Source organism: Podarcis pityusensis, assembly GCF_964106645.2.
Source record: "Podarcis pityusensis genome assembly, chromosome: 8".
Taxonomy (NCBI): domain Eukaryota; kingdom Metazoa; phylum Chordata; class Lepidosauria; order Squamata; family Lacertidae; genus Podarcis; species Podarcis pityusensis.
This window is the reverse complement of record NC_138033.1, coordinates 78,933,806-78,960,095: the sequence shown is the minus strand read 5'-3', so window position 1 is coordinate 78,960,095 and position 26,290 is coordinate 78,933,806. Positions and strand designations below refer to the sequence as shown.

General features: G+C 48.4%; 1 protein-coding gene across 8 annotated transcripts in view; it reads left to right on the top strand.

Moving 5' to 3' along the window:
• Positions 1-26,290, top strand: part of MFN2 (mitofusin 2) — a 42,165-nt gene that overhangs the window by 12,714 nt on the left and 3,161 nt on the right. For all 8 annotated transcript variants that reach the window (XM_081017949.1, XM_081017948.1, XM_081017953.1 and 5 more), the window contains 14 exons: positions 1,570-1,732; positions 2,821-2,945; positions 4,787-4,895; positions 6,842-6,949; positions 7,044-7,197; positions 11,202-11,269; positions 12,731-12,852; positions 14,052-14,178; positions 15,405-15,509; positions 15,938-16,040; positions 16,996-17,216; positions 19,536-19,691; positions 21,757-21,953; positions 23,948-24,082. In XM_081017949.1, coding sequence (XP_080874075.1) covers positions 1,570-1,732; positions 2,821-2,945; positions 4,787-4,895; positions 6,842-6,949; positions 7,044-7,197; positions 11,202-11,269; positions 12,731-12,852; positions 14,052-14,178; positions 15,405-15,509; positions 15,938-16,040; positions 16,996-17,216; positions 19,536-19,691; positions 21,757-21,953; positions 23,948-24,082 — 1,893 coding nt within the window. The remainder of the gene's footprint in view (positions 1-1,569; positions 1,733-2,820; positions 2,946-4,786; positions 4,896-6,841; positions 6,950-7,043; positions 7,198-11,201; positions 11,270-12,730; positions 12,853-14,051; positions 14,179-15,404; positions 15,510-15,937; positions 16,041-16,995; positions 17,217-19,535; positions 19,692-21,756; positions 21,954-23,947; positions 24,083-26,290) is intronic.

Sequence of the window (26,290 nt, the reverse complement as noted above, 5' to 3'; positions counted from 1 at the left end):
TATTTACACCAATCTTTCAAGAATTTCTTGTCCTGCTGGTTTCGAATTCTCCCTGTCATCTTATCCAATTCTGCGTAGTCCATTAATTTCATCTGCCATTCCTCTTTCGTCGGTAATTCTTCCTGCTTCCATTTCTGTGCCAATAATACTCTTGCTGCAGGATTTCCGACTTTTGTTAAGCACCAGTAATAGCAGCATTTTTTTCTGAGGGACGTGAACAAAATGACCCACATTCAATGCTTTGTGTGTATTTAATTTTCATAGAATTGTAGAGCCCAACCCCTCTGCAATGTGGGCATCTCAACATGTGGTCTCCCATCCAATTTGAAAGCACCCCAGACCCTGCTTAGCTTTGCAAATGTGCTAGCCTTTTTATTTCCTTAGCCACTCTGTGTGGCTCCAACAATATAAACTTCCTGATACAGGGCTGCCTTCAGACGTCTTCTAAGAGTTGTGTAGTTCTTTTATCTCCCTTATCTCACTCAGTTGTGTTGTTTTTCTTTGTTTTTCTTGTGTGTCGCCGGAGCAGATTTTCCTGCTTAAATAAATAAAATGATTTAAAAAACAAAACAAAATCCCCTTCACAGCTGAGGAGTTGCGGGCAAAACTATGTGTGTGTTGTTTGTGGCTGTGCTCGCTTATGGCATGCAGCCCCCAGAGGATTGATCAAGGCCCGGTCAGCTGCCCCCCCCCCTGGTTTTACATCTCTTATCTCTGGTCGGGGACAGAGGGTGGCGCTAGGGAGGGAGATGTCGTCGCGCCACTCCTTGGTGTGGACCAGTCTGGACAGTTAGCCTTGGTGAAGACTTGATGTTTTCATCCCCCAAAAAGTTTTTGATTTGAGTTTCCATTGAAATGAGGCTGTATTTTAATGTTTTAATGTTGTACAGTGTTGCCTCGCAAGACGAAATGAATCCGTTCCGCGAGTCTCTTCGTCTTGCAGTTTCTTCGTCTTGCGAAGCATGGCTATTAGCGGCTTAGCGGCTATTAACGGCTTAGCGGCTTTAAGAAAAAGGAAACAAACTCGCAAGAACTCGCAAGATGTTTCGTCTTGCAAAGCAAGCCCATAGGGAAATTCATCTTGCGGAACGACTCAAAAAACGCAAAACCCTTTCGTCTAGCGAGTTTTTCGTCTTGCGGGGCACCACTGTATTTTAATCTTGTTTTTAAGTTGTACAGTGGTACCTCGGGTTAAGTACGCTTCAGGTTACATACGCTTCAGGTTACATACTCCGCTAACCCAGAAATAGTACCTCGGGTTAAGAACTTTGCTTCAGGATGAGAACAGAAATCGTGCTCCGGTGGCGCAGTGGCAGCAGGAGGTTAAGAACAGTTTCAGGTTAAGAAGGGACCTCCGGAACGAATTAAGTTCTTAACCCGAGGTACCACTGTATTTCAATCAATTTGTTTTTATAACGGGTGTTAGCCACCCTGAGCTCAGTCTAGGCTGGGGAGGGCAGGGTATAAATAAATTTATTATTATTATTATTATTATTATTACATAGCCCTTTTGTCCAGGCAGGGCAGGTCCCCGCCCCAAGGACCTTACAGATGCGTTTGCGTTCTCAGGACGAGTAATGGGAAGAGCACAGTCATCAATGCCATGCTGTGGGACAAGGTGCTTCCCTCGGGCATCGGACACACCACAAACTGCTTCTTGCGCGTGGAGGGGACAGAGGGCCAGGACGCCTTTCTGCTCACCGAGGGGTCTGAGGAGAAGAAAAGCGTTAAGGTGAGCACATCTCCAGTCAGTGGAGGGAGACAGTTTTTGGAAGGGAGGGCGAGGAGCTCTTTCCATATGTTTTCAGTCTACTATTGTTTTAACTCCATGAAACTTTTACATTATTATTGCTGGTTTTTCCTACTGGTGATTTAATAGCTTTTATCTTTTTCTTTTGAAAAGTGCTTCGAGGAGTTTTTTTCCTACAGTCAGGAACTGTGTAAATTTTATGAAATAAATAGTTTCTAGACCACTTAATAGGGACGCGGGTGGCGCTGTGGTGTAAACCACTGAGCCTAGGGCTTGCCGATTGGAAGGTCACGGTTCGAATCTGCGCGACGGGGTGAGCTCCCGTTGCTCGGTCCCTGCTCCTGCCAACCTAGCAGTTCGAAAGCACATCAAAGTGCAAGTAGATAAATAGGTACCAGTCCGGCGGGAAGGTAAACGGCGTTTCTGTGCACTGCTCTGGCCACATGACCCGGGAGCTGTATGCCGGCTCCCTCGGCCAATAAAGCGAGATGAGCGCCGCAACCCCAGAGTTGTCCACGACTGGACCTAACCGTCAGGGGTACCTTTACCTTAACTTTATACCACTTAATGGTAGAGCTGGCTTCTAAGCCTCCCCAAACCACTTCCCACTCAAACCCATAATTTTCTCTGATCCTTTTACACGGTTTCATATGTCCGTGGTATGTTATGCATTGTGACTTGCCTTTGTTTTTATTGATTATCGTTTAGTAATTCTCTGTTGCGACTGATAAGTGTAAGCCGTTTAGTTAATATTTGCTGATATTTAATTTTCCTGTTTACCACTAGATTCTAATGGATCGTTGAATATTGCTTTGTTTGATATAAGTTGTTTGTTTTTAAGTTACTGTGACTTTTTTTGTACTGGATCAGATCGTTATTATTAATGTTTGACATTTCATTATTTTTTTTTATACGGGTTGGAAGGTGCCCCAGGAGGCTGGGGCAACCCAGCCAGATGGGCAGGGTAGAAAGAAAGAAAGAAAGAAAGAAAGAAAGAAAGAAAGAAAGAAAGAAAATAAATACTATTATTATTATTTCTCTCTTTCTATCTGCCGACCCTCTACGTCCAGACGGTCAACCAACTGGCTCACGCACTCCATCAAGACGAACTCCTGACTGCCGGAGGAATGGTCAGCGTAATGTGGCCAAACTCCAAGTGTCCCCTTCTCAAAGATGACCTCGTTTTGATGGACAGGTGAGAGATCTCCCTTTCCCCCATGCCCCTGGGACACAATCCTCAAACCAGTTGGCTGCTAAGTTGCTGTACGCATGTAGAAGCTCGGAAAACGATGGAGGTGTTTTCCCAGAAACTCCTCCTGTGCCGCTGGCCTTGTTCCAGCTTCCTGGCTTAGCAGGCATTTAATTTGTAAACTGATGCTATATTCTCCCGGTGAGCTAATTCCAGCGAGCTTAGCCTTTCTCCGTAGGCGATTTGAGATAATGGCTTTAATTCCTTCCCTGCTTCTAAAATCTGCCCCTCTCTTTCTAAAAACAGTTTGCGCCATTTTAAAAACCACCTCTCTCCCAGTCCTGAAAACTGGCTGTTAGTTGTTAGCCACTGGTTTCTCAAAAGCATCCGTTTGGCTGAGATGAGAGAGCAGGATGCTATTCTCGGTATCTGGTGCTCACAGGTAGACTCTGACTGGCCATGGAGGCTCGATTGAACTGTATGCATATTAAGAGGCAGGATAAGGTTCTGTCTGTTGCAGGAATTATTTCTGTCCCCACAGAAGCTTTCACAAGAAACAGGAAGCAGGACTGGTTCGGCTTTTAGCTCTTCCATGTTTTTCCTTCTTATTGTTTGCGTGTGCCACCTGTGCTCGGAGATCTGTATTGGTGTCTGATTTGCTACCAGGCTGAGTTCAAGTTTTTACTAATAGCACATAAAACTCTTTAACAGTTTTGGTCAAGCTTCCCGGCAATATCGCCTTACCCCCAAATCGGCCAGCTTGACCTCTCTGATCTGCAGAACTGCCGCTGCTGCAGGTGCCAAATTATACTCCTTACGCATCTGTAAGAGGTAAATCTTCTAGTGTGGTGGAACCTGCACTTTGGAACTCCCTGCCACTTGACGCCAGGCAGGCATCCTCACTGTACTCTTTTTGGCGCCTGCTAAAATCATTTGTAGGCCAACACGTGTGTAGAATGCCAACATGTGTTTTGATCTGGTTTTTAGCCCATGGTTGATTTTCTGAAGGTCTGATTGTCGCTGCTTTTTACAGATGTGTGTGTGTGTGTATATATATATATATATATATATATATATATATATATTTGTATACCACTTTGGTTTTTTTGGTTTTTTAAGATATTTATTGAGATTTTCAAAATGTTACAAAAAATAAATAAAATAAAATAGAAGCAGAAGAGAGTACAAAGAATAAAAATATAAGAAAAAATTCCAAATGAGAAAAAATAACAGAAAAAAAGAAAAAAAGAAGAATGCAAAAATCACAAAACTTTAAAAGCATTTAAAAAGAAATTCATTATTTTCAAATCCTTAACTGTCATTACCTTCTTTCTTAGACCTCCTCCTCCTCCCTTTCTTTGTATCCTAGTTATTAATTATCCCAGCAAATCCTTGACCTTATCTTTCTATAATAAAATAAACCTTAAACCTTAAAACTTAAATCTTATCCTTACCAACTTCTCATAATCATAATATTCTTTCATAATTCTTTAAACATCTTTGTTAAAGCCAAGTAATTTCATTCCAACATTTTTCTATCATTCATCAATTTTATAAAACAGTTCTAATGGTAGAAAAAAGAGGTATAAACAGATCCAATCTTCATCCAGCGTCCCTTCCTCCTGGTTCCGGGTTTTGTCAGTCCTTATTCCCTATATTTGTATACCACTTTGAAGGAGGGTGGTTTTTTTGCAATCAAGTGGTTTATAAATATTAGGAAATAAATAGCTTTGAATCAAAGCCCTGCTTTCTCCATATTTCAGGGTGGGCTGTTGCACTGACAGCTGTCAATAACACTTTCTTCTGCATCTGGCATTCCTCCCCCCACCCCTTGCCTGTCCTATTAGCCCCGGAATCGACGTAACCACTGAATTGGACAGCTGGATTGACAAGTTCTGCTTGGACGCTGACGTCTTTGTCTTGGTGGCAAACTCTGAGTCGACCCTGATGCAGACGGTAACGCTCACCCTTCGGTTAATTTACCTTCTCTTTGCTTTCGGAGGAGACTTTGCCATGCCTCTCAATATCTGTTGGCTGGGAATCATCGCAAGCAGGGAGCGTCACCATTGCGTTTGGGTGTTGCTTGCGACTTTCTTTTTAAAAAAATAATATTAAAGACTTTTCATAATACAGAACAAACTAGTCTAAACAAACACATTTAGTTCCATTTCTTATTGTATCCCACTTCCCGTTGTATTATCCCGTTTTGATTTCTCGTTACACATCTGTCCAGTAATGTATCTCCAGTATAATACAGTGGTACCTCGGGTTACATACGCTTCAGGTCACAGACTCCGCTAACCTGGAAATAGTACCTCGGGTTAAGAATTTTGCTTCAGGATGAGAAGAGAAATTGTGCTCCGGCAGTGCAGCGGCAGCAGGAGGCCCCATTAGCTAAAGTGGTGCTTCAGGTTAAGAACAGTTTCAGGTTAAGAACGGACCTCCAGAACGAATTAAGTACTTAACCCGAGGTACCACTGTATCCTGTTGCATCCCTCTTGTTTTTTTATGATAGTATCCTGATCTCTTGATCTAGGCCAGAGCTTTCCAAACTTTCCATGTTGGCAACACACTTTCCAGACGTGCATCATTTCGCGACACAGTAATTCAGTTTGGCATCGTTTTGCGACACAGTAATTCAGTTTTACTAGCAAACTGGAAGTTAAACTAACCCCATTCCAGCCCCGGGAGGAGCATTTGTGCGACATACCTACACACTGCAGCCGACACACAGTTTGGAAAACTCTGCTCTCGGCACTTTCGTTTTTCCAAGAGGCAATACCATAGCTTTAAGAGCAATGTTCTTTGATTTTTAAACAGATTTTTAAACAGAGTCCTTTCTTTATGCTTAAGCTAAAGAAAGTCCAGCGCCGAAATCCCAAACCCTTTCCCCCCCTCTTCTGGCCCCATATCCAAATGTAATTACCATTTGTAATCTTATCTTCTCCTTCTCCAAATCCTTGTATGGAGAGTAGGCCTGGATTTTGTATCAGTGCATCGTCCAGGACCCGTATGAGGGCCTGACTGTGACGGCGGCTTCACTGAGCAGTATTATCGTGTCTGAAACCGTCGCAGCAGCTCCTGGAGTGACCAAACTGCTTTGCATGCACCCAAGTCTGTGGGCTCTGTTGGTTGCCAAACTGTGTGTGTGTGTGTGTGTGTGTGTGTGTGTGTACAGTGGAACCTTGGTTCCCAAACGGCCTAGTTGCTGGACAAATCTGCTCCCAAATGCTGCAAACCCGGAAGTAAGTGTTCTGGTCTGCGAACGTTTTTCGGAAGCCGAACGTCCGACGGTTTCAGGAGTCGAATGGACTCCCGTAACGGATTACCGTATTTTTCGCTCTATGAGATGCACTTTTCCCCTCCTAAAAAGTAAGGGGAAATGTGTATGCGTCTTATGGAGCGAATGCAGGCTGCGCTGCTATCCCAGAAGCCAGAACAGGGAGAGGAATCACTGCGCAGCGCTCCCTCTTGCTGTTCTAGCTTCTGGCTAAGCCCCTCTGTCCCTTCCCCCAAGAGCCGCGCTCCCTTTAAAGAGCCGCGCGGAGGGGGCTTTTCCTTGGGGAAAAGCCTGCAAGCGCCGCACACACGCTCCACGGGGCTCGTGAAAGGGAGCGCTGAGCAGAGCCTGGGATGCGTACAGGCTCTGCTCTGCGCTCCCTTTAAAGAATATTTTTTTCCTTGCATCCCCCCTCTAAAAACTAGGTGTGCCTTATGGTCAGGTGCGTCTTATGGAGCGAAAAATACGGTGAGTTCGAGAACCGAGCTACCACTGTAGAGGATGTTTTTGAGTGATGTGGAAGGGCAACTCTGGAGCGGGGAGGCCAAGGGGGTGCAGGCCTGGGCCCAGTGGCACCCTGCCACACACGCCCGATTCTCTGACTTCGGCCCTCCTTTTCCAGGAGAAGCAGTTCTTCCACAAAGTCAACACCCGGTTGTCGCGGCCCAACATTTTCATCCTGAACAACCGCTGGGATGCCTCTGCCTCCGAACCGGAGTACATGGAAGAGGTGAGGTTTTTCGGCGGAAGCCGCGAAGGGCGGTGTGTTTGGGAAGGGAAGGGGTTCCGGCGTTCCTCACGCGAGCCCCGTTTCCCCCTTCCAGGTCCGGCGCCAGCATATGGAACGCTGCACCAGCTTCCTGGTGGACGAGCTGGGCGTGGTGGATCGGGCCCAGGCCGGCGACCGCATCTTCTTCGTCTCCGCCAAAGAGGTGCTGAGCGCCCGAATCCAGAAGGCGCAGGGGATGCCCGAAGGAGGTAACTGGGTGGGACCCCACTTCCCAGAGCGGGAAGTCTCCACTGGCCTAGTCGCCATCTCTCGGCCTAGTCTACCTCACAGGGTTCTTGTGTAGCTAGATTGGGGAATGGGCCTAAGAACAGGCTTTTTCTGTAGTGGCTCCCTGTTTGTGGAATGCTCTCCCCAGGGAGCTTCACCTAGTGCCTTCATTATATATTTTTATAGGCGCCAGGCAAAAATTTTCCTCTTCAACCAGGCCTTTGGCCAATTAATATTCTGCAGCCTTTTAAATGTGTCAGCGGGAGGGGAGGTGTTTTTCTTTCCTTTTTTGGTTTGATTATTTACTTGCGTTTTATCTTGTATTTTTTTCTGTGAACCTCCCTGAGATTTTTTGACGAAGGGCCATATATCAATCTAAAATACGTTGGTACCTTGGTTTTCGAACGCCTCGGAAGCCAAATGTTTCCGAAAACCTGGAAGTAAATGCTTCTGTTTTCAAACACGCCTCGGTTTTCGAACGTTTCGGAAGTTGAATGGCCTTCTGGAACAGATTACGTTCGAAAACTGAGGTACTATTTGTGAAATTGATTTATTGGTTTGGCGTGACCCCTGCTAATTGATTTACGATCCACAATTAGCTCTTTATGCCCGGCGCGCTTCCTCCGAGCTGCGCCACTCAGCTCCGTCTCCAGTAGCTCTCCAGTCACGCCTCAGCAGAGTTGAACAGCGGTGAAAACTGTCACGTAGCTTCCACTTAGCTTCCGACAAACACACAGAGCCCGGTTTGTCTATTTACAGTTCTTTATTCCGACATTCCCCAGGAAACTCCTGGGCTCACCGCAGCCATGACAAACTGCGACCTTCTCTCCTCGGAGAACCAGAGAGGAACAGAAACGTAACTCCTCCCAGCTCCTCCCAGCTTCGAAAGCTGACGTCAGAATGTTGAGGCATCATGGGAACAACTTAACCTGTTAAGTTCCAAACCCAACACCCCCTCTTGCCGAAAATTCTGACAAGACCTTTTTGAGTTCAACACCTTTCCCTTTGCCTTGTGCCCCTTCCCGGCATCTTTCCCAGGCACCTGTTGAACCCCTTCAACACTCCCAGAATCACACTGTGCGACACTTTTCCACGCACTTGTGACCTGAAACCCTACTGACCCATTTGGGCCAGCAGTTGTGTCTTCTCCGTCAGATCCTTCCCCCTCTGACTTGACACCCTGTTTGTGAGCTTTCTCCATTACGCTAACCGGAGATGAAGCCCCACACCTGGACACTCCTTTCACAACCTTTGGAGATGCCCAAACCTGCCCTGAACCCTGATCTTGGACCTGGTCCCCATCACCGGGTTCTGAACCCTGATCCTGGACCTGGTCCCTATCACCGGGATCAGCCTCTGGCTCCCTTTCCTCCTCAGAATCAGACAGACATTCTGAGAGAAAATCAGGACCATCCCTGAGCCTTGAACACCCATCCTGTTCACAGAACTCAGCCTGCTTACTGACCAGCAGCTTGGTTTGATCACCCTCTGGGTATGCAAACTTCCACCCATTGGTTGCAGGATCATACCCACAGAAGATCATTTCCTGAACCTTTGGACCACCTGCCTCAAAGAGCTCAAAGGGCTCTTTGGCTACCCTCCCAAACCCGGGAAAACCATGTACCTGTGCACCCTTGCATGCCCTGCACCCTAGGGACCTCCCACATTTCCGGAGTTTGTACCCTTTTGTGCACCTGTGCAGCTTTTGCACATGACTGGGAACCTTAGCACACTGCGCCTGTGCTTTTCCAGCATTCCCACCACCCTCCAGAGGTGACTCCAGAACAAAGAGATTGTTCTGCCCCCTTTTCACGTTGGCCACTTGTTTCCCCCCTCTGAAAATGGATAACAAACAACAATTCAGACCCGGCACAACGTAGACCTCTAGCTCCTCCTGTAAAGGAGAAAAAGACATGTTAGCCACAGCAGAAACCGACTTTCTCATTCCGTCTGCTAACATCACAGTTGTGTCCTGTTGAAACAGCCCTGCAGTTCCGCATTTCGCCAGCAGGCTCGCTTAGGTGATGACCAATAGTAGTATCCAAAACCCAGCGCGTCACCGTGTCCTGGCTGGAGTTGTTCTTCACAGTTGCCATAGAAGCAGTGATAAGAAAACAACCCTCCCCAGCGTCTGAACCACGTCCTTCCCTTGCGTTCCCACGCTGGCCTCCTCTCCGAGACTGGTTCCCATGAGAACTCAGCTGGTTGACCTTGGGACCTTCCTGCCCAGCTGTCTCCGCTCTCCATGGGCAGCAACGACGCAAGTGTCCCGTTGCATTACACACGTAGCAACCACGAACTCCAGTGGAAAAACACTGCCCGGGGCTCCTCCCAGCTGGCCTCCTTCTCCTTCTTCCGGAAAAGCACTCCTTGCCAGCTCCGCCCCCTCTGAACCTGGCTCCCACTGCGGCTTTCTGGGAACCTGCTTTGTTGACATTCCACTCCAGCACGCACAGTGGACAAGCCTTTACACTTGCCTTTGGAATCCTTCGCCCCCCCGATCTGCTCACTAGCACTCCTTGAGGCTAAAGCATCAGGAACAGGGGCACCAGCCATCTCTAGACTTTTCTCAATACTTCTCCAGGGCTCTGGTCTCCTGCTGAAGCTTCACAGCACACGCAGCACATCCCCAGATAGCCCTTGCTCAACTTCTTAGAGTGAGCCTTCCAAACGCAATGTCCTCCAAGACCTGGCTGCCTGCCATTGTCTTCCGTTCTCCCAAGGGGCCCAAGCTTACTTACAAATTACAGCTTCTCCGGCTCTCCCTTCGTGGAGAAATGATTTTCCAGCTGCTCTCTTAGCTCCGCAGCTACTCCTTTGCCTCCTAGCAACAGGCAAAAATCTCACCACCTCCTGCCGCAACTTCAAACGCATTCCGGCACTTCAAAGCGTTCCTGTGACACTTTTACGATCGGTGATTAAGGGTCCATAACCTGTGAAATTGATTTATTGGTTTGGCGTGACCCCTGCTAATTGATTTACGATCCACAATTAGCTCTTTATGCCCGGCGCGCTTCCTCCGAGCTGCGCCACTCAGCTCCGTCTCCAGTAGCTCTCCAGTCACGCCTCAGCAGAGTTGAACAGCGGTGAAAACTGTCACGTAGCTTCCACTTAGCTTCCGACAAACACACAGAGCCCGGTTTGTCTATTTACAGTTCTTTATTCCGACATTCCCCAGGAAACTCCTGGGCTCACCGCAGCCATGACAAACTGCGACCTTCTCTCCTCGGAGAACCAGAGAGGAACAGAAACGTAACTCCTCCCAGCTCCTCCCAGCTTCGAAAGCTGACGTCAGAATGTTGAGGCATCATGGGAACAACTTAACCTGTTAAGTTCCAAACCCAACACTATTGTGCATACATACATACATACCACATTGGGCTTCTTGGAGGAAAGGCGGGATAGGAATAAAATACTGTAACTCCTTCTAATAACAAACTCAGGCGCTGAGTGCCAACAAGATTTCAGCCCCAACGGGTCATCTTTTCATTTTATTTATTCCTGAAAACATTTGCATACTGCTGTATCATAAATATCTTAAGAGGTTTGCAGCAATAAAAGCAAAAAAAAATTGAAAAGTTAAAAGCAGACATCAATTAATCATTGTAGGAGGCTGCATCCTTAATTGCCTGCATAGGCCTGGCGGAATAGGAAGGTTTTCGGGAGGCATTTAAAAGTCGGCACAGAAGGCACCCGCCGAATCTCCAGTGGCAGAGAGTTCCGCTGGACTAGGCTGACGACACTAAAGACCCGATTTATCGTTGTCGTCAAATGAACTTCACCAGCTTGGGGAAAGTTGGTGAGGACGTTTTGAGGTTCTTGGTGAAGACAGGTGCCACCAAAAAGACCCTTTTTTCGTTGAGAGGCCGCCTTTACGTGTGAGACGGGATCAGAAGCAGGGACTCCCTTGCTGATTTTAATTTGGGGGAGGGGATAGGAATATCCTGACCATTTCAAGTGGATTTTGATGCTTTTTCCCTCCTAGGCGGGGCACTGGCAGAAGGATTCCAAGTGAGGATGTTTGAGTTCCAGAACTTTGAGAGGAGATTTGAGGCAAGTCTTGATTTTGTCTGCTGAGCTCATCCTGTATACCAACACCCCGGGGCAAAGCATCTGTGCTCTGCAAGTGAAAGAGCTTCCAGTTTTGCTGCTCAGCTTCTCCATTTATAGTAAGACCTGAGTGCAGATGATGGGAGCGGTTTCTCTGAGGCTCCTGCTGCCTGCCAGAGCCAGTAATACTGGGGTAGATGGGCCAAAAGCCTTAAGCCCATGGACAGTGTGGATTAATAACCTCCATTTCTCAAAACTCTGTGCAATGGATTTTAATTGTCCCTTACTTGCCTGAGCAAATTACTCCCCCCTTTTATAGTTTCCCCTCAAATCGCTCTATGCCAGCCTCCCTGCAACCTGGGGCCCTCTGGATTTTTTGGGACTACAACTCCCATCATCCACAGCCAGCACTGGCTGCGGATGATGGGAGTTGTAGTCCAAAACATCTGGAAGGCCCCTGGTTGAGGAAAGGCTGTTTTCTTCCTATTCTTCCCTCTTCCCTTGAGCTAAGAAATAATGGAAACTTCCCCACTCCCAGAAATTTGACACCAGGATAGTTATTGCATTGGCGCTGTGGGACGCGGGTGGCGCTGTGGGTTAAACCACAGAGCCTAGGACTTGCCAATCAGAAGGTCGGCGGTTCGAATCCCCACGATGGGGTGAGCTCCCGTTGCTCGGTCCCTACTCCTGCCAACCTAGCAGTTCGAAAGCACCTCAAAGTGCAAGTAGATAAATAGGTACCGCTCCAGCGGGAAGGTAAACGGCGCTTCCGTGCGCTGCTCTGGTTCGCCAGAAGCGGCTTAGTCATGCTGGCCACATGACCCAGAAGCTGTACGCCGGCTCCCTCGGCCAATAAAGCAAGATGAGTGCCACAACCCCAGAGTCGGTCACGACTGGACCTAATGGTCAGGGGTCCCTTTACCTTTACCTTTTGTCTGAGTAAATAACCCACAATCTTTGTTTTGTGAATAGTGCAAAAAAAATTTGAACTAGGTTATAGAGAAATCCCAAGAAACCCAATTTTCGTTTAAAATAAAATCAAGTTCGATGAGACGTGGTTTCCTTTCCTTTCTTATATTAATAAGCAGAGTGGTCGATTTTCCCCTACCTGTCACTCAGACATGCCCCTGGGGAGGCAGTGTTTGACAGTAATATCACAAGTTTGGGAAGGGAAGGCCCTGTGAGAGATTGGTGTGCAGACCGTTGGAAATGAAGATGTACTGCTGGACAAATATTCACTGTTTACATTGTTGTATTGGGGGGCGGGATTGAGGAGAAAATCAAGTCGCTAGTCCTCAAGTTGGCAAAGTTTAGGACTGAAAGTGGATCAACAAATGCCAGGGTTACGTAACCCCCTTGAGATTGCCAGAAGCAGGTAACCTGCTGTATGTAAAACCTGCTTGATTTTTAATCTGTAAAATGCAGGTTGCTGAGCTGAACTTCCTGTTCCCTTTGCTCATGCAGGAATGCATCTCTCAGTCGGCGGTGAAGACCAAGTTTGAGCAGCACACAGTCAGAGCCAAGCAGATCGCAGAAGAGGTCCGCCACATCATGGACTCGGTGCATGTGGCTGCCCAGGAACAGAGGTGAGCAGCCGCAGAACAGCAGAAGATGGTCAGACGTGTTGCTTTCTTCTGAAAGTAGACGTGAAACGTAGTCACCTTGGCTGGCTGTAGGCATTGATAGCCTCCTCCATGAATTTGCCTGATTCTCTGGTCCAAAGAAGTTTGATGCAGAGGTGATTCAAAGTGAGCCAGGCAGGCTTTTAATCTCTTTTAGAGAACATACAAAGTCACAGGTTAAGGCAGGTTGTACGCAGTAACAACTCTTTGGCTCAGACTTCCAGCCCAGGATGCAGAATGCTTCTAAAGTAAAGTAAAGTAAAGTAAAGTAAAGTAAAGTAAAGTAAAGTAAAGTAAAGTAAAGTAAAGTAAAGTAAAGTAAAAAGTGGTACCTCAGGTTAAGTACTTAATTCGTTCCGGAGGTCCATTCTTAACCTGAAACTGTTCTTAACCTGAAGCACCACTTTAGCTAATGGGGCCTCCTGCTGCCGCTGCGCCGCCAGAGCACAATTTCTGTTCTCAACCTGAATCAAAGTTCTTAACCTGAAGCACTATTTCTGGGTTAGCGGAGTCTGTAACCTGAAGCGTATGTAACCCGAGGTACCACTGTAAAATAAAGTAAAATATTATAATGTAATGTAATGTAATGTAATGTAATGTAATGTAATGTAATGTAATATAATATAATATAATATAATATAATATAATATAATATAATATAATATAATATAATATGCTTGCACCCACGCACTTAAGTGAAATGAAATGGTTTGTCCCAATGAAAAACATTTCCGCTGAAGGGTTGATCAGAGTGGGGAGGTCTGCTGCTGCTAAGGGGCTAATTAGGGTGGGGAGTCCTGCCACTGTTAAGGACCTGATTGGGGGAGGCTTGCCACCACTAGGAGGCTGATCAGGGGCAGGGGAGCTGCTGATGCAAAACGGCTGATCAGGAGGAGACTTGCAATCTCTTTTGCTCTATATCCTTGTGCATACAGAACTGCGAAAAACCCACTGGCCTGGTTGCCTAGCTCTGCTCAGTATTAGGTGCTCGTATTTCCTCTTCCTTGTCTGGGCTAGCCAGCCCTCCTTCTCCTTCCTGCTAGGAAAGGAAGTCTCCCGGAAACCGCCAGCCGATCTCCCTACTTTCCCTTTAATACAAGAAAATGCATTATTTGTTTCTCTTCTTTCCCACCACCCAACACACGCCTTGTTCCATCTCCCAGGATTTACTGCCTGGAGATGCGAGAGGACCGCCAGGAGCGCCTGGGCTTCATCGACAAGCAGCTGGATCTGCTCACTCAAAACTACAAGCTGAAGATCAAGCAGATCACAGAAGAGGTGGAGCGGCAGGTGAGAGCATCGCTGCTGTCTGGGCTGGGCTTCGAGCAAAGGCCCAGGGTGCCGCTCAGCAGAGCCAGGGGCCAGGGCCTTTTCGGTTGTGGCACCCTGCCTCTTCGGAATCCCCTCTGCTCTGAATTATGGCAAACAGGGCTGTGCTCCCAGGGAGTTGCAGTTCAAAATCTCCAGAGGCTGCTCTGATCATGTTCCAGGTACGCTTCTTTGTAGATTTAATTTTTTGAGAATGAAGGTTATAGACCTGCATAGGCAGAACATAAAATCGTAGAGCTTCAAGGGATGCATAGGGTCATCTAGTCCAATGCCCTGTGATGCAGGAAAACTTGGCAAAATCCTCCTCTTATTGGAGTGGTCCAGGTCAGGATCCATGCAAAGCAATCCAGTTTCCCAGGTTTCAACATCCTGTGGCCGCTAAGAATGTTGAGTCTTCATTGGGCATTTGGAAGACTATTGGTAAAACCTATTTGGTGTTTCGCAACTTTCTGACTAGTTGCAGGACCTTAGCCAGACCTAGCAGAGTAAACGCAGAATCCATGGAAGCAATTGGCAACTTGGCTGCAGACAGGATAGACGAAGCAGGAACCAGGAACTTGTAGTTAGGTGTTTATTATATACAGTGGACTATTTACAGAACAGAACACGGATCTTTTGCTAGCTCTCTCTGACACGACTCACAGCTCCTACACTGACACACAGAACTCTGAACCACTGAACTTCTGAACTAACACATTCCAGTTAATAGACCATTAATTATCACTCCCTTGAGAGAGCTTGACCAATCAGGGAGCTGTCTCCATGCCTTCGTTATCACGAGGCAGACTTACTCCTTCACATTGCCTTCTGGCTGGCTGCCAAACCTTAATTGACTCTGTGTGAGTAGCTGCACATACACAGTTTCCCAACAAATACTTTGGGGGTTTACCCAGCAGGGCTGATTCCTCTCTCCTGTTTTCCAAGTGGCCCTGATTTTGACTCCCATTTTCTGTTGCCCAACTCCCCAACCTTCGTTTGTTATTAGAGTGATTCCTTCGTGCAAAACCACACTTCCTTCGATTTGCACGAATTCTGCTTTTCCTTCAGCGGAGGGCAGAGGTTTGGTACGCACATACACACACACACACACACACACACACACACACATGTGCTTCGGGCACAGAGGGAGGCCCTGATCCTCTGCGCTTTGCCTTAGTCACCTGCCATAACGCAATTGTACCTTCCAGGTCTCCAACGCGATGGCGGAAGAGATCAGACGCCTCTCCGTATTGGTGGACGACTTCCAGCTAGATTTTCACCCGTCTCCCGTAGTCATTAAAGTTTATAAGAATGTGAGTTGCAGCAATTATTATCTGTTGTTGTTTTTACCTGTTGCTTATAAGCTTATAAGCGCACAAGGGGTAGCTCAGAAGTTTGTTGTTACGGGGGTGGCTTGTAGCTCAGTGGTAGATTCCCCCCCCCAAAGAATCCTGGGAACTGTAGTTTGGGAGTTGTAGCTCTGCTAGGGGGTGGACTACAGTTCCCAGGACTAGACCTGGGAGACTAGGGTTCATTTCCCCAATCGGCCATGAATCTCCCTGGGAGACCTACCTCACAGGGTCGTCGTAAGTGAGGAAGAGCGATGTGCTCCAACGTGAGCTACTCAGAGGGAAAAGGCGGGATATCGATGCAAAAAAATAAACCGGAGGGGGGGTGTACTTGCAGTGCCATGCAAAAAGCAGCCTTGATCTCTACCTCTCTCCCCCTGCCCCCCCCCCAGGAACTCCACCGGCACATTGAGGAGGGTCTTGGCCGGAATATGTCTGACCGCTGCTCCAGCTCCATCACGACGTCCCTTCAGACGATGCAGCAGGAGATGATCGGTTAGTGAAAAGGGAGCCGGTCTCCTGTGCTGCTTGGGAATTAAGTACCTGTATCTGAGCCAAATATTTGGAGATCTAGGCTGCTTCAGAGACACTCCCTTTTCTGTTTTCTCACTTGTGGCACTGTGGGTTAAACCACAGAGCCTAAGACTTGCCAATCAGAAGGTCGGCGGTTCGAATCCCCGCGATGGGGTGAGCTCCCGTTGCTCGGTCCCTGCTCCTGCCAGCCTAGCATTTCGGAAGCACCTCAAAGTGCAAGTAGATAAATAGGTACCACTCCAGCGGGAAGGTAAACGGCGTTTCCGTACACTGCTCTGGTTCGCCAGAAGCAGCTTAGTCATGCTGGCCACATGACCCGGGAGATGTATGCCGGCTCCCTCGGCCAATAAAGCGAGATGAGCGCCACAACCCTAGAGTCGGCCATGACTGGACCTAATGGTCAGGGGTCCCTTTACCTGAGCCAGATGTTTGGAGATCTTGACTGCTTCAGAGACACTCCCTTTTCTGTTTTCTCGCTTGTAAAGCAGAGTTAGGGAACCTGCAACTGGACCACAGCTTTGGTCACCCCAGGCCATTGGCTGTAAGTAGCTAGGGCTGATGGGAGTTGGAGTCCAGCAATATCCAGAGGGTGCCTTCACTTGCCTGGACCATCACTTGCCTTTACTGCCCCAGCGTCATTTTTAATGCAGGGCCACGGTCCAAGGGCTATGCCGGTTGAAGTCCAGCAACATCTGGAGGACCGCAGGTTCCCCATCCCTGAACTAGGCCGTCACTTGCTCTCACTGCCCCTAGCTGCCTTCAGTGCAGAGACAGGGACCATCAGTCAGGTTGGCAGGGGCTGACAGAAACCAGCCTAGCAACAGGGTTCCTATCCCCAGTGCATCTGATACGTTGGTCCATGAATTGGGGCTCGTTCTAATAGCAGGTTCTGTTGTCTCTTTGCTCCCCCGTGAAGACGGCTTAAAGCCCCTCCTGCCAGCCTCTCTGAGAAGCCAGATAGACAAGCTCATTCCCCGGCAGTGCTTCGCGATGAGCTACGACCTCAACTGCGACAAGCTCTGCGCCGACTTCCAGGAGGATATCCAGTTCCACTTCTCTCTCGGCTGGACGATGCTCGTGAACAGGTTCCTGGGACCCAAGAACACCCGGCGGGCCTTGATGGGCTACAATGACCAGGTGAGAAGAGCCTTTTGGCTACCCTCCAGCACCCTGCTTCCCCCAGTAGGTGCTCCTGAAAAGCCCCCCTCCCCAAGCAGCTTCCTCTCCTCTTCTTGGGTCGTGGCAGAGAAATAGAGCATCTGCCTTGTACGCGGAAGGTCTTGGGTTCGATACCCAGGTAGAGCCAGAAAGCTGGTATTATCAGGGGGCTCCCAAAGTGGCTCAGTAATAATAATTTTATTATTTATATACCCGGACACTGAGGTCCAGCGCTGAGGGCCTTCTGGCGGTTCCCTCACTGCGAGAAGCCAAGTTACAGGGAACCAGGCAGAGGGCCTTCTTGGTAGTGGTACCCGCCCTGTGGAACGCCCTCCCACGAGATGTCAAAGAGAACAACAACTACCAGACTTTTAGAAGACATCTGAAGGCAGCCCTGTTTAGGGAAGCTTTTAATGTTTAATAGACTATTGTATTTTAATATTCTGTTGGAAGCCACCCAGAGTGGCTGGGGAAACCCAGCCAGATGAGCAGAGTATTAATAAATAATAATAATAATAATTTATACCCTGCCCATCTGGCTGGGTTTCCCCAGCCACTCTGGGCGGCTTCCAGCACATCTAAAAACATAAGAAAATGTCAAAACATTAAAAACCTCCCGAAACAGATGTCTTCTAAAAGTTGTATAGTTCTTTCCTTGACATCTGATGGGAGAATGTTCCACAAGGAGGGCACCACTGCCCAAAAAGGCTCTCTGCCTGGTTCCCTGCAGCTTTACTTCTTGCAGTGAGAAAACCTGCCTGAAGACCCTCGGAGCTGGATCTGAGTGTGTCCAGACTGAACAATGGGACTCCTTCAGGTTTCACCATCTAAAAGGCTTGTGACATGAAAGGAAAGGGGAACTTGGAGGGAGGAGGAAAAAAGAAATCACAGTCTTTCTTCCATTGAGGGTAGCCAAGTGGTGTCCTCAAGATTGTGTTAGACTTGAGTTCCCATCATTTCCAGCCAACGTGGCCAATGGCCAGGGATGATGGGTACCACAAGGGTGGCTACCACCAAGTTAAGTGGACCAATGGCGTGACTCATTGCAAGGGCAGGTTCCTATGCTCAGAGGCACCCAGTGCCTCCCAGTTACAGTGCCTCATTGTGTGCCCCAATGAGAAGGAACCAGCACACAGGGGAACTTGCAGATTCTGCCACTTTCATTATAAAGAACCCAAAATTATGGTGATGATTATTTATCAGATGTATATTATAGGGTTACCAGACGTCCCCGTTTCCCAGGGACAGTCCCCGGATTTGCGAATAGGTCCCCGGACAAATTCCATCCCGGATTTCATCTAATGTCCCCAGGAAACGCAGCAGCGGCAGTCTCAGCAGCCCGGAGCAGTTGGCTCTGGCTGGCTTCAGGAGCTGCCCGGAAGTCCCCATATGATGGTGGTGCAGGGGCTCTAAGATGCAGCTTCCGGGCTGCCTCCACCTTCGCTGACCCCAGCAACTAAGCTGTGAAGGGAGGCTTCATGCTGCCTATCAGAGCAGCCGCCCAACTCCTACTTGCGTGCAAGCAGGAGCAGGGCAGGGATCTCTCAGTTAGGCAACAGGAAGCCTCCCTTCCCAGCTGAGGGATCCCCGTCCCCTCCTGCTTGCACGCAAGTAGGAATGGGATTGGGGCTGCTCCGATGGGAAGGGAGGCATCGCGCTGCCCGAGCCTCGCCGCCACTGCCCTCTCGGCCCTCCTTCTCCGCCCTCCACGCCTGACCCACCGCACACCGCTTCCCCACCACCACCACCGAAGAACCAACAGCTCAGGGGCTGCCCAGGCTCATGGAGAAAGGAGATAGAAGCTTTGGAGGAAGGGGAAACATGGCGGTTGAGGTCAAGGTGGCGGCCTCCTCTCCGCAACTGACATCGCTGCAGCGTCAACATCCCGAACGTAGTATTTATTTATTGGTAACCTTAGTATATTATCGCCCTTCATTAAAAGATCTCAGGGTGGCTTACAAGACAAAAACGCAAGACAGAGGCACAGATAAATAGTTAAAAACAGAAATGAAGTGCATTTGCATTCCACATACACCCTTCTCTCACACAATTCCTGCTTCTGCTGCCATTGGGGAGAGACAGTGATATGCAAAGTTCTGTGAAAGGGCCCTTTTACTGTGCCTTGGCCTCAATAACCCAGCCTGTAAAATGGGGAAAAAATAGCCCAGCTTATCCAAACAAATGAAGGAACTAAGCATTTTGCATTGTACTGGAAGTGCTTACAAGTCAAACCGTTCTCTGATTTTTTTCTTTCTTCTCTCTGCACCTTCCTCTTCCCTGCCCCTTTTTCAAACTTAGGTTCAGCGTCCTCTGCCTTTGACTCCAGCCAACCCAAGCCTGCCTCCCTTACCTCAAGGATCCTTGACTCAGGAAGAGCTGATGGTCTCGATGGTCACTGGGCTGGCCTCTCTCACATCCAGAACCTCTATGGGCATCCTCGTGGTTGGAGGAGTGGTACGTTTGAAGGAGAACCCCGATATCTGAGGGTGCTTTGATTCCCTCGCCCTGCCCTCCTGTAGCTCAGTGACAGAGCATCGGCCCTGCATGCAGAAAGTGCAGTCTTTGGTATCTCCAGATAGGACTGGCACAGACACCTGTCCGTAACCCTGGAGAACTGCTACCAGCCAGTGTAGACAATACTGAGTTGGATGATTCCCCCCCCCCACACACACACTATTGATGCTTCCAAAGACCTCTCCCTTGCAATGTAGCTGTAATTCAAGTGCTCCTCGTATATAAGAGAAGAGGAAGCCAGTGTGGTGTAGCGGTTAAGAGCGGTAGTCTCGTAATCTGGTGAACCGGGTTCGCTTCCCCACTCCTCCACATGCAGCTGCTGGGTGACCTTGGGCCAGTCACACTTCTTTGAAGTTTCTCAGCCCCAGTCACCTCACAGTGTGTTTGTTGTGGGGGAGGAAGGGAAAGGAGAATGTTAGCCGCTTTGAGACTCCTTCGGGTAGTGATAAAGTGGGATATCAAATCCAAACTCTTCTTCTTCTTCTTCACATTTATAAGTCCACCTTTTTACTCTGAGGAGTACCGTATTTTTCGCTCTATTAGACGCACCGGACGATTGGATGCACCTAGTTTTTAGGGGAGGAAAACAAGAAATAAGAAAGGAATGCAAAGCATTCTGAGCTAAGAGGGAGCGCTCCTCCATCTTCACTCAGAAGGCTTTGCGGGGTACCCCTGAAGCCAGGAGAGCAAGCAGGATCGGTGCGCACCGATCCCTCTTGCCCCCCTGGCTTCAGCGAAAGCAAGCCTACTGGCTTTCCTCCCGCAAGAGCCGCACACTCTTTAAAGGGATCGCGGCTCTTTGGGGCTTTTCTGGGAGGTGGGGAAAGGTGAAGTGATGGACATGAGGCAGAAGTTGATAATGCAGGTGAGCTGCGCACAGGTGGGCTGCATGCAAGCTGCTCGTCAGCCCTGTGGAGCCTCCTTTTATTGACACCAATATGCAAATCAGGCAGATACATTTTGGGCTGTGACCTTTACACCTCTTTCGGTCCTAAGATAGTGGGGTGGTACAAAGTTATTTTGGCACCTGTTTCCACTGCGTCATTTTCCCCTTGCACAGTGTATGACGAAGGAGACAAAAGGTCTCAGAGATAAAGGTTACAGGCAGGACACCGCAGACTACTGAGACCGCAAACGGTTAGACAGAGGCAACGATGTTCAGACAGCCGTGGCTTTGTCTGTGAGGGGGCGTGCCCTGCACCCCAAGGTCACGCGTGCAGGCAGACTGTGGCTGCCTGCAGGTGGGGAGTTTGCTCCCTCCGGACCCCACTCCACGATCATCCCTACAGAAGGGACAGAGCTGCGCGCTCTGTCCCTTCCCCCACCTCCCGCAAAAGCCAAGGATAGCTGCACAAAGGCTCCCCGCTCCCCTGCGGAGACTTCATCCTGTGGCTACGCCAGAAGCTAGAACAGCCAGCGGGATCCCACTCGCTGTCCTGGCTTCTTCTTCTTTAGCCGCGCACAGCCTCTCCCGGGCAAGGGGAGCCTTCACCCCCTGCCCGGGAGAGACTGTGCATGGCTAAAGCTCCCCCAAGAGCCACGCTCCCTTTAAAGAGCGCATGGAGTGTGTGTGCGGCTCTTGGGGGCTTTTCCCGAGGAGGGAGAAGGGCAGCCCTTCTCCCTCCTCGGGGAAAAGCCCCCAAGAGCCGCACACATGCTCCACACGGCTCTTTAAAGGGAGCACTGACAGAGCCTCCCGCCTGCATTCACTGCATAAGATGCACACACATTTCCCCTTACTTTTTAGGAGGGGGAAAGTGCGTCTTATAGAGCGAAAAATGCGGTAGTTTTACTCTTCGGAGATCATAACATGGTGACGACTTCCAATAAGTTGGGGCCCGTTTTATTTTACTCTGTGCTACTTTTGTTCAGTTTTGCCCTCTTATTTTGCCCCTTTCATGCTGGCCGTTGACCGGAACAATAAAGATTTGATTTGATTCTTCAGCTGCTGGGTGTTTTGTTTTTGTTTTTTAAAAATGACCATCCCATTTCCTCCTGCCCGCAGGTCTGGAAGGCTGTGGGCTGGAGGCTGATTGCTCTTTCTTTTGGCCTCTACGGACTGCTGTATGTCTACGAGCGTCTCACCTGGACCACAAGAGCGAAGGAGAGAGCTTTCAAGCGACAGTTTGTAGACTACGCCGGCGAGAAACTCCAGCTCATCGTCAGCTACACGGGTTCGAACTGCAGCCATCAAGTTCAGCAGTGAGTCTTTCGCTTCGCTCGCATTCTGGGAGACGGGGGGAAATTATCCGCAATTGTGGCCTTCTGAGCCTTGATGTGGCTCTCAGGAGCTCCTGTTCTTACAAACACACAAATGACTCCTTGCAGAGAGAGCTCAGCGTGCTCAGATTCCTGCCCCACGTGTCGTGGCATGTTCGCAAACATTCTAACCATTGTATAACCTCTGGAGCAATTGAACATAACTTTTATTTATTTATTTTTAGATACATTTCCAAAAACTTCACATGAACGTTCCAGTACATAATATAGTGGTACCTTGGTTCTCAAACTCAATCCGTTCCGGAAGTCCGTTCCAAAACCAAAGCGTTCCAAAACCAAGGTGCACTAGAAAGTAATGCAAAATGGATTAATCCTTTTAAAAACAACCCCTAAAACAGCAATTTAACATGAATTTTACTATCTAACAAGACCATGGATCCATAAAATGAAAGCAACAATCAATGTACTGCAGTCACGCAGTCACGGGAAAGATCGACCAGTAGCTGTACTGGGTTCCACGTAGTCACACACACAGAAAAAAGCCACAAAAACACAAAATAAATAGCAAAAACAGGCAGACCTCAGCAGTACTTTTTGAGAATACTAAGGAAAAACCATCTTCCGCAGAAACTGCTGCTTGCCTTCTATCACTGTGCCATTGAGAGCGTGCTCACTTATGGCTTATGTGTGTGGTACGGAAGCTGTACTACCCAGGACAGGATGGGGTTGTGCAGGGTTGTTAAGGCAGCAGAGAGCATTGTTGGCTGCCCACTCTCCACCTTGGAGCAGATTTATGCCACAAGGTGCCATAGGAAGGCACTGGACATAGTAAAAGATCCATCGCATCCTGGTCACTGTCTCTTCGAGCTCTTGCCGTCGGGACGGAGATACAGGACGATGAAGACAAGAACGAGCCGTCTTAAGAACAGCTTCTTCTCCAGAGCGATCTCGGCCCTGAATGGGAAGCCCGGACTTTGAAAGTCATCTAATCTCCCTTGCTGTATTATACTGTATTGATTAATTAGTGTTTTTATGGAGCAGTCAAGTAATTTCGTGGTCCCCGAAGGGGGCAATGACAATAAAGATATTATTATTATTATTATTATTATTATTATTACACTAAAAATGGAAGTGTAACACTCAAAAGGAGCACGTTTGGCTTCTGAAAAATGTTCACGAACCAGAACACTTGCTTCCAGGTTTGCAGTGTTTGGGTTCCAAGTTGTTTGAGCACCAAGGCGTTTGAGAACCAAGGTATCACTGTAGATTTTTCTTTTGTTTTAGCGACTTCCTATCCCATTTTCCAGGGTGTTTTTTTTTTTATTTCTCTGCCTTGCTGCACCCTACCTTCCCTCTTCTTATATCAAAACAGTAATACAGTAATCTCTCATTCCTTTTGTTGCTCCTAGTTCAAATCCTGCTCGCGAATTCATCATGTTATAATATTTTTTTATTATATGGGCTGAATAACCCTGTGTAGACATTCTTACCTCAAGGCCTGCCCTGAGTGTCATGGCATGTTCACAAACATTCTAAGCGTCGTATAAACACTACAGCAATTTAACGTAGCTTTTAAATTAGGGCTGAATGGTTTGACCCACGTAAAACGCTGCTGCCTTATTGGACCAAAGAATCCTGTAGCCTTTCTGACTTCAGTTCCTGCCCTGGGTGTCATGGAATGTTCACAAAAATTCTGGCTGGTTTGTAGCCATTACAGGAATTTTAGCTCATCATGCAGAAGTTCCTGAGTTCAGTTCCCAGCATCGCCAGGTAGGTCTGGAAAAAAACTCCTGTCTGCAGCCCTGGAGAGCTGCTGCTAATCAGCGCAGGAAACCCTGAGCTAAATGGACCAATGATCTACACTTGGTACAAAGCCAAGCAGCTTGCTGTGTTCGTTCTCTACCTTGCCATTTTATTCCTTTCCCTCTGATTGACTTCTTCCTCTTCTCCATTTCCCCCCTCTTTTTTTGGAAAAGGGAGCTTGCCGGGACCTTCGCCCAGCTCTGCCAGCAGGTCGACGTGACCAGAGAAGATCTCGAGAAGGAGATCACGGCCCTGAATCAAAAGATTGAGATCTTGGACTCCCTTCAGAGCAAAGCCAAGCTGCTCAGGTATGGAATATGGGAAGCAGGGCTGTCTCCCAGTTTCCACCTTCCCCGGCTGCTCTGATAAAAGTGAAATACAATGAGCCGCTTCCAGGGTGGCGAGTGCAGAACTCGGGAGGGTGGGATGCTCAGAAGGGCTTCGTTTGCGGAAGCTGCGTGATGCTGGTACCATGGGAACTTAAGAGGAACCCTCTGGCCAAAGGCCCATCTAGTCCAGCATCTCCCAGGGGCCAAATCTCCCAAAGAACCCAGGAAACTACCATATTTTTCGCTCTATAACACGCACCTGACCATAACACGCACATAGTTTTTAGAGGAGGAGAACAAGAAAAAAAATATTCTAAACGAAACAGTGGATGTATGATTTTTGTGGTTCATGCTGTGGCCACAGACATGTGATCTGACTGTGAGTTTGGGGTAGCCCAATGCAAATATCCTGAGGATCCATGTGGATCCATGCTTTGTAACCACGTTTTTGCGCCATTGCGGCCCCATGAAACAGTGGGTGCGTGTGTGTTTTGTGGTGCAGGCTGTAACCATGGACATGCTATGTGATCTGATGGTGAATTTGGGGTGACCCAGTGCAAAAATCCTGAGGATCCATGCTTTGTAACTGAACACTCGTGTAAGCAGCTGCTCTCCCCTTCCGCTTTGCTCCTTTAAAGCAAGCAGGCTCTGCTTCTCTCTCTCCTCCCTGGCTCAGGGAGCTGAAAAGCTTTGCTGCTATTTAGCGAGCTGAGTGGGGAGGAGGGAGGGACAGAGAGCCTGCTTGCTTTAAAGCAGCCAACCAGACAGGAGCCGCTTACACCTCTCCCGCTTTGCTATTTCAAAGCGAGGCACGGAGGAGGGAAGGAAGGGGAACCATGGATCCTCTGCTCACGACTGCAGCAGATCCTCCCGCCATCCGTAGGTATTCGCTCCATAACACACACAGACATTTCACCTTACTTTCTAGGAGGAAAAAAGTGTGTGTTATGGAGTGAAAAATACAGTAGATAGACTACAATTAATCCAGAATGCGGCAGCTAGACTGGTGACTGGGGGCGGCCGCCAAGACCACATAACACCGGTCTTGAAAGACCTACATTGGCTCCCAGTACGTTTCCGAGCACAATTCAGAGTGTTGGTGTTGACCTTTAAAGCCCTAAACGGCCTCGGCCCAGTATACCTGAAGGAGCGTCTCCACCCCCATCATTCTGCCCGGACGCTGAGGTCCAGCGCCGAGGGCCTTCTGGTGGTTCCCTCATTGTGAGAAGCAAAGCTACAGGGAACCAGGCAGAGGGCCTTCTCGGTAGTGGCGCCCGCCCTGTGGAACGCCCTCCCATCAGATGTCAAAGCGATAAATAACTACCTGACATTTAGAAGGCATCTTAAGGCAGCCCTGTTCAGGGAAGCTTTTAATCTGTGATATTTTACGGTATTTTTTGTTTCTATGGAAGCCGCCCAGAGTGGCTGGGGAAACCCAGCCAGATGGGCGGGGTACAAATAATAAATTATTATTATTATTATTATTATTATTATTATTATTATTATTACCTCTGAATCTGGAGGTTCCATAAGGACCTAGGAAAATCCCTGCTAGATCAGGCCAAAGGGGGCCCATCTAGTCCTGTCCTCATGGTGGCCAACAAGATGCCACCTTGGGAAGCCCATAAGCAGGACTTGAGCAAGAGAGGATGGATGGATGGATGGATGGATGGATGGATGGATGGATTGTGTTACCTGCCCTTCACCAGCAAGTCCCAGGGCAGGCTATGATGATTTCAAAGTCAGAATTAAAAACAATTAAAGCACTCCCCATCTCCCTCCCTCTCTCCCCTCTCTTTTCCCCTAACTGCACAATGTCTCCGACAATTGTGTCTCATAACGAATGTAAACGAGCTGTGAAAAAGACTCTACGAATTGATGGTGGAGACGCTATATGGACTTTTCCTTGCTAGTTTGTTTTGTAACACAAGAAAATGGGATGTGGGTGGCGCTGTGGGTTAAACCACAGAGCCTAGGACTTCCCGATCAGAAGGTCGGCGGTTCAAATCCCCGCGACGGGGTGAACTCCCGTTGCTCGGTCCCTGCTCCTGCCAACCTAGCAGTTCGAAAGCACGTCAAAGTGCAAGAAGATAAATAGGTACCGCTCAGCGTTTCCGTGCGCTGCTCTGGTTCGCCAGAAGCGGCTTAGTCCTGCTGGCCACATGACCCAGAAGCTGTACGCTGGCT